The sequence below is a fragment of the Rosa chinensis genome, chromosome 7 (genome assembly GCF_002994745.2).
Source record: "Rosa chinensis cultivar Old Blush chromosome 7, RchiOBHm-V2, whole genome shotgun sequence".
In the NCBI taxonomy this organism is placed as follows: domain Eukaryota; kingdom Viridiplantae; phylum Streptophyta; class Magnoliopsida; order Rosales; family Rosaceae; genus Rosa; species Rosa chinensis.
The window spans coordinates 28,651,261-28,658,562 of record NC_037094.1 but is presented as its reverse complement, the minus strand read 5'-3'; the positions used below and the strand labels follow the sequence as shown (position 1 = coordinate 28,658,562).

The following is a 7,302-nucleotide window of genomic DNA, read 5'->3' as shown; positions in this document are numbered from 1 at the left end:
AGATAAACAACTATGAATTGGTAAGACACTAACCCTAAACCCTAAGCACTACTATAAGAGTGAGCTATCTTAGACCCACGTTTTGGCTGACGGTGACAGAATCCGTTTCATTCTAACTTCTCTCTCTCATTGTGCATTGAATAACAAGGTCCACCAGCCACCATAGTTTGATCACTTGATGTCTATGTGTTCTACAACGTGCTTCTTTTATTATTTATTTTTGCAAGTCACCAACCTTGTTAATAAGATTAAGACAAGATATATACGAGTTCTTTTCATTTTTCATTGTGCAGACTACTGCAGACAAGATTCATTTTCATTCTTTTCATTTTTGCAAGTCACCAACCAAATTGATGGCATAGAGTGAGCACTGGTACAGTGTGAACTATCGTTCCAGTAAAAATACAATTTTGAATGAGGACGTACTATGTGCATTTGAACTTAGATAGCAAATTTTGCACGTGTTCTAGTAGTTAAATATCAATTACTATATGGATGTCATGTACAAATTCTGCTGAAGCCTATGACACCAAAGTTAGGCTTCCCTTTATAATAGTAAAGATGGGAGTTGTTCTTCCCCAAACGTGGGAGAATTTCTCTCTAACTGCTTTCACAATTCTTCATCTTTTTGTTTTTTTTTTTGAATTACAGTTTGAGGTTATTAAAAAAAAAAAAATCTAACAATATTTTTCCACACACAAAAATAGAACAAAAGATGAAATAAAATAAAAAGGCAAATTGACACACGCTAGAGGCTAGTGTAATTTTGACTGAATTACATAGAATAAACGTCCTGGAACGGGAGGGCATGACAATAGCACAAGTATTATAGATCAGCTCTTTATAATTTTATTTCGTGACGGTCCATATGGCGTCTTCATAAGATGGTGGGATCATTGGCATGTGATAGGTACCGAGTATCTTATCCCAAAAAACGAAGAATGGCCGGGAGTAGTTATACTTTATCCCAGAAGGCTGATGGTGCAAATCATGATACAGGCTATTGTTTTCGAATAAGACGTGAAACGGGTGCCATGGAAAGTTAAATAGGCCGGAGTGGTCGTCCACTGCTTTGATGGTTGCAAAGGAGAAGAAGAAAATCGAAGTCCGCGGAGACATCCCAGAGACCAAGAAGCTGACGGCTCCCGCCATGGTATCCACGAGAAGACCCTCCAACGGGTGGTTGTACAGTGCACCATATGCATACGGAGCCACCAGCCTGTGATGCTGGGAGTGGACGTGCTTGTAAAGAAACTTGTTCTCATGCATATATCTGTGCATGAAGTACTGCCATGTGTTCATCACCACCATAGCTATCAGAAACTGGACCGTAGTTGTGACAAGCGTCATGATCATTGACCCACAATTATTTTGACCTGTCGCTCATAAAACCCACAATTAAATAATATTAATTGGAAAATTTCCATCTCCATCTCAATGAATGAAGATTAGAGTCCGTCACCCCAATACCGTACCCAATAAGAATTCAGTTGAGCTGTACTTGGGAAGGGTAATCTTTTTTTTTTTTTTTTTTTTTTTAAAAAGGTAGGGTAATCTTTTTTACTCGCTATATTTTAGTGAAGCTTTTAAAGAATTGAAACCTATAGTTATGCAAATAAAAAGATAATGTGTAATATATAATTTGAATTAACAATTCAACTTTCTGGATTCTTTTGATAAAAAATAAAAATAAAAACTTTCTGGATTCTCAAAACGGAAAGAAAATTAGAACTCGCTGAACTCTCGTCTCTTTCTCCATCTCGACGCTCGTTCGCTCTGATGGACTCTGCTAGCAAACTACGCCCCTTCCAACGAAGAAGAAGATCAAAAACCCCACCAGCACCAACTACAACTACCGCCAAAACCCTCTTCTTCCTTTCTTTTCTCTTCTCTACCCCAACCCAAACCCAAACCCAAAACTTCATCCTTCTTCAATTCCCTTCCTCGTCCAAAACAAACCCAATCAAATCTTCCCCTTCATGAAGACCAAGGCCAAGACTTAAAACCCACCTCAAGATCGTCTCTTTTCTCCTCTCTACCCAAACCCAAACCCAAACCCTCCTCTCTCTTCCAATCCCTTCCCAAAACAACTCTACTTTCTGGGGACAAATCTCCATCCTATTTCTGATTTTAAAAAGTGGGAATCTGAAATCTATAGTAAAACTCCGTCATTACCTTCCCTGATTTGTCCTCAACTTTCCCCAATTCAGGTCACAAATCTAAATTAAAACCCGGCCCTAGCTGTACGGATTTTCGCCATCCCTTACCCGCAATCCATTTTGCTAGAGAGTTCTGGTGTTACACTAATGGATGATTTAACATGCATATAATGAAATAATAACCTGTAGTAGAAGTAGTCACAGAAGCAGCAGCATCATTGTCACGGTTTGTCAGAATATACAAGAGTGTGGCAGTGCAAGCCTGCAGTGCTTGCTGGAGGACAACACCTTTGATTACTGTCCCTTTGGAGACGAGGTGGTTTCTCTTGTCTTGCTCCTCTGAGCTTCGCAGTTTATACTTGGGGACTAATTTTTCAATGGATATTATTACGGCAGCGTAAAGCCAGTACAGTATTATGGGGATAAACATCCCCAGAATTTCATCAGAAGCTATTCCCATCAGTATAGGCTTATAACGATCTAGTTCTGCTCTGGGTTACTAAACAGGATTGATAGTTATAATTGATTCGTATTCCTATTTATAATATGAAAGAACAGAGCTCTCAAAAGTTTTGGAGGCTACATGTTAAATTGCAAATATGGGCAATTATATATAAATATATCATTAAAAAAATTTGTCATGTACAAATAAATATAAATACAAAATTAATTATTTTAGTTTTTGTTACCTCTTATCTAATATTATTTTTTCCACTTCTTTAAAAAACAAAAAAATTTAGAAAGAGAGGACTAAAGCTTTTTAAAAAACAAAAATTCCATTTACAAACAAAATGACAATTCGATTATGAATTATTAATGAAAATAAATACAATACTATCTTAAAAAATGAAAAACAGAAATAATTGAAACAAGGATCAAGAATAAATGTAAAAAAGACAAGAAAATGGAGGCAAGAAAAAGGGTCCCAAAAAAAGAGAAACAGAAAGCAAATCAACTGTAATGAGAATCGAATTGGTACCTTCCTACAAGGTAACAAGAGAGATAGTTCCCGACTAAACTATAAGAATCTCAAGTACTGAAGGCCCTTTCTTATATTTATATAAATATTAAGAAGTATACATAGGGCCCTAAAATTTGGGGTCTTGTTCCATCACTCACTTTGCAAAGCCTCTAAGCCGGATCTGTGACAGAATATAATTACACATACATTAACTACTAAGAAGCATCCATTCAATATGATATAATACAAAAAGGTGGCAAATCTTAAAAATGTTAGAATACATGTACGAGAAAGACACGAAGAATAAAGTTTATAAAACCTACATACTTCGAGTGATCTAATGTTCAAAGAAATTACCACATCTGTTGGAATTAACAACAAAACAATGCTATCTCCCTCCATCAACCAAACCAAACGAAAACAATCCTGCTTTAATGAATTGAAACCAACTTCTGTACCTTTTTTATAATTTTGCTCTCTTTTAAAGTTTTTCATATTTGAATCTCAATGACTATGTTGTACACGTATATTACTGTTTCCTGTAATTTCGATTTGATTTGAGTTTTCCTTTGGACTTTCTCATATTTGAAGTCTAATTACAACAAGATTGATGTTGTTTTCTTTTTGGTATAATTTCGATCTGCTTTATACAATTTGGAGGATTTGCTGCAAAGAATTTTTCTCTTTTGTTTCATTTAAGCTGTGGACATGCAGATCTTAAAAAGTAAGAAACACAGAAGAATGAAGTTTTTCCTGAGAAGAGAAGACTTGAGAACAAGCCGTGGGGAGGAAAAAGAGTAGAAGACAAAGCAGTAAAAATTTTCTTAGTTGAAGTGGCAATTTTTCAATCGTTAGATCACTCATAAGATTTTATGAACTTTTATAAAACTTCACAGCCCTCTCACTATAGAGGAGTTCGATCCGATATTTTATTTATTATTTGTATATAATTAAAAAAGATAAAACAAAAACAACACAATAATTTATTGCAATGAACCATCATGTTTCCAAACGAAATCCATAAGAGTTTTTCTATTGAAACCTCCAAATTTAATAGGGCTGGCAATTTGGGCCGAACCAACCGAATTTCAAACCGGCCCAAACAGCTATGGGCCGAAATATCGGCTGTCGAGAATTCAGCTCGTCTACCGACCGTATATACATACACACTGAATATATATACAAAAATTAATAAAATTTCGTAAGAGGTAAGGTTTGAACCTTAAACCTCTTACACACACCCACTGCCCCCAACCATTGGAGCACAATCATCTCTTACTATAATATATACAAACTTTATATTTATCTGGTCCTAGCTCTTACTATCGAATCAAAACAAAAGACCTTTACTCATTGTTTCTCTTCTTTCGGTATCTTCTTTCTTCCTCCTCTTTCATCAAATGCAATTACAGAATGCTCTCCTCCTTCTCTCTTCCCTTTATTCTTCTTCTCTCTTCGTCTTCTTTGTTTTGGGACTTGGATGTATCAAGTTAACTGTTGAAATTGCTGATTTCTATGAGGTTTCCTTCTTCTTTTTTTTCCTCCTCTCCCTCTTCTTCTACTGCTGGTTCTGGATTTGAAACTATAAAATCCCCAATTCCTAAAATCCAAGAAGTCAAAATCATGAGTTGTTCCTCCATAGAACACAGATTGGGTCCTGCGAATTTCTAATCTTTACAAAGCACCATCGGGTCCTATAAATTTTGAATCTTTACATGCAAATCCAGAAGAAAAGGACTGTATCAGATTCTCTTTTTCATCATTCGATTCCAAATTGGGCTCTCCTCCGGTATACTGATCTCGAGCCGAAGTTCCGGTATACCCATCCGTCGGTAACTGATGCCGACGGTTTGGTTTCGGTTGCAATTTTGGGAAACAGACCTCTGATTGGTCGGTAGCCGGTTGATGAAAATGATGCTCGGTATTCAACTGAATCCAGCCCTAAAATGTACTCACTTGACCTCCTTGCTTTTTACACCTCTTATTAAATTTTCAAATGCTAAATTTACTCACTAAACCTCACTCAAGTTCTTGAAATAACCTCACTCATATAATTTGCAAACATACTATTAATTACATACTCATTTCTTAACTAGATTACATAAATCTCTTATCCAATAAAAAAGAAAAACACAAGGTATTGGGCTTTAAAAATTAATTTTTAATAAAAAAGAATTATTTTTTAAAAAAACTTTTTTTATTTTTTATTTTTTTAAGGAAAGACGACAGACTATATTAAGTGATAACAAAAGGTTACATGGAGCAATGCAAAAGTATCAAAAGAAAACAATAAAGAAAAACGAGATGCACAGACGCATCTATAATAAAGGAAAAACAATCAAGGATAATCAGACGCACAGACGCATCTAGAATGAAAGGTAACCAGGATGTGACTTGATGTCGAACGACATCGCTGCACTGCACATGTCACAAAAGCAGTGTAAATGTAATAGTAACCGTAACAGTAACCGGTGATATGATCACCTAGGAGAGGTGATTCGCCCACCAGGAGTTCGAAAGTAACCGAGGGTGTCAGAAACTCAAAAATTAGCAACGAACTCCTAAGAACCAGAACCAATACCATATCAATATGAGTAGGTGTCTCGGATCCAAGATCCGGATTTGTAAGCCACCAGGATCCCAAATACGGATCCAAATCCGGCCCAAGACCAAAGTCAGGTCTGCCAAAGCAACCTTGACAAAAGCCCAAGCCCATTTGAATCTGATTAGGGCACCCAAGCTCATGGGCACCCTAGCATCAGCTCCTCTCCGGGCACCTGAGAGCCTCAGCACCCAAACACCACTGATCCAAGGAGCCGCACCGATATCCCAGTCTGAATTCCACCGGAGAAGGCTGATCCTACCCTCATCACCACAACGCCAAACACTTTCACCGGCACAGTCCTCCTTGGCCCGGATCCTGTTATGATACAGGATAGTGAAAATGCTCCGCCATAACCAATTTCCTCTCAGATCGGAGGGGCTCTGACTAGCCGAGCCTGAACCCGACAAGCCCCATGCAAGCAGCTCCACGCCACCACGATGGGCGAACTAGAGTTCCTCACCCAACCTCCTCGCCGCCATCCCAAAACTCGATTTCAATCGAGCCCGGCTTGGCTAGAATCTAGGCTTCGTCCAAACATCCTGGCCCATTTGAAAGCGCCCTCGCCGCCATCCGTAGGGGAAGGACTCTAACAAAACCTGATCCAATCCTGGCTCAGACAAATCCGTGAACCGCCCAGGATCCCAAATCTTCCAATCACCAGTAAACACCAGTTCAGTTGGCAGCCGAACGAAGTTCAACCTCAAACCTCGATGCGAACCAAATTGAGAAGGAGAAGCCCCTGATCTCGACGTCAATGAGAGAAACAAAGAGACAGGAGGGACGGACTGAACCGTACTCGATAGCTGCGACCCCATGGGAAGGGCCGAAATTTTTCTCCATCAAAGATGAAGGCAAGTGCAGAGACGCTTGGCCATGGCCGGCGCTCTCAAAAACCCTAGTAGAGAGGGTAGGGAAACTATATGTGTTTGAAGAGTGAATTCACTTGTTTTGTCGTTTTTACCTTTTTTATTGATACAGCTACAACAGGCTGTTTTACTTTTTTTGTTTTTTTTCTTTCTCTTGTAGATGTGCAAAAAAAAATGAAGAGTAATTTTTCTTAATGTTTAATTATTTTCTCTATTTTCTGTACCTCATGATTAATTATTTAACAGTTTTTTAGATTTTCTTTTTACGGCTAGCTATTTTTTCTTCTTCTTCAAATATAATAGATAGACTAGGATTTAGGTCATAATATGATTTCTTTTGTTATCCCTCACCAATATGCGTTCAACATATATGATGATAGGAACTTTTATGTCACATGACCTTGATTATAGTTTTAATTCTTATTAAATATATATAAATGCGTTAATGAGTATGTAGTGAAATTGGAAAATAAAAATAGATAAGGAAAATAATAAAGAATGTAATATACTATTATTGAATTGGAAAGTATAGAGAAATTAAATATAATTGTTTTTGGTATAATTATTGTCCTTAATAGTCATTTTATAAGAGGTTATATATGTCATTTAATAATTCATAATAGAGTGAGGTCAACTGAGCAGATTTGGAGGTCCCAATATAAATGCTCTATTGTGTAAGAAGCATTGTAATATAACTCGTAGATACTACAT

The 7,302-nt window shown here is 37.2% G+C and overlaps 1 protein-coding gene across 1 annotated transcript; it reads right to left on the bottom strand.

Annotated features, from left to right (window-relative positions):
* Positions 1–849: 849 nt before the first annotated feature.
* LOC112177742 (sphinganine C4-monooxygenase 2) lies at positions 850–6,540 on the bottom strand. The gene is made up of 6 exons (XM_024316001.1): positions 6,317–6,540; positions 5,791–6,040; positions 3,279–3,301; positions 2,321–2,650; positions 2,058–2,067; positions 850–1,323 (listed from the first exon to the last, which is right to left on the bottom strand). Exons 1-6 carry the CDS (start codon positions 6,538–6,540, stop codon positions 850–852), a joined length of 1,311 nt encoding a protein of 436 aa, XP_024171769.1.
* Between the last annotated feature and the right edge of the window lie 762 nt (positions 6,541–7,302).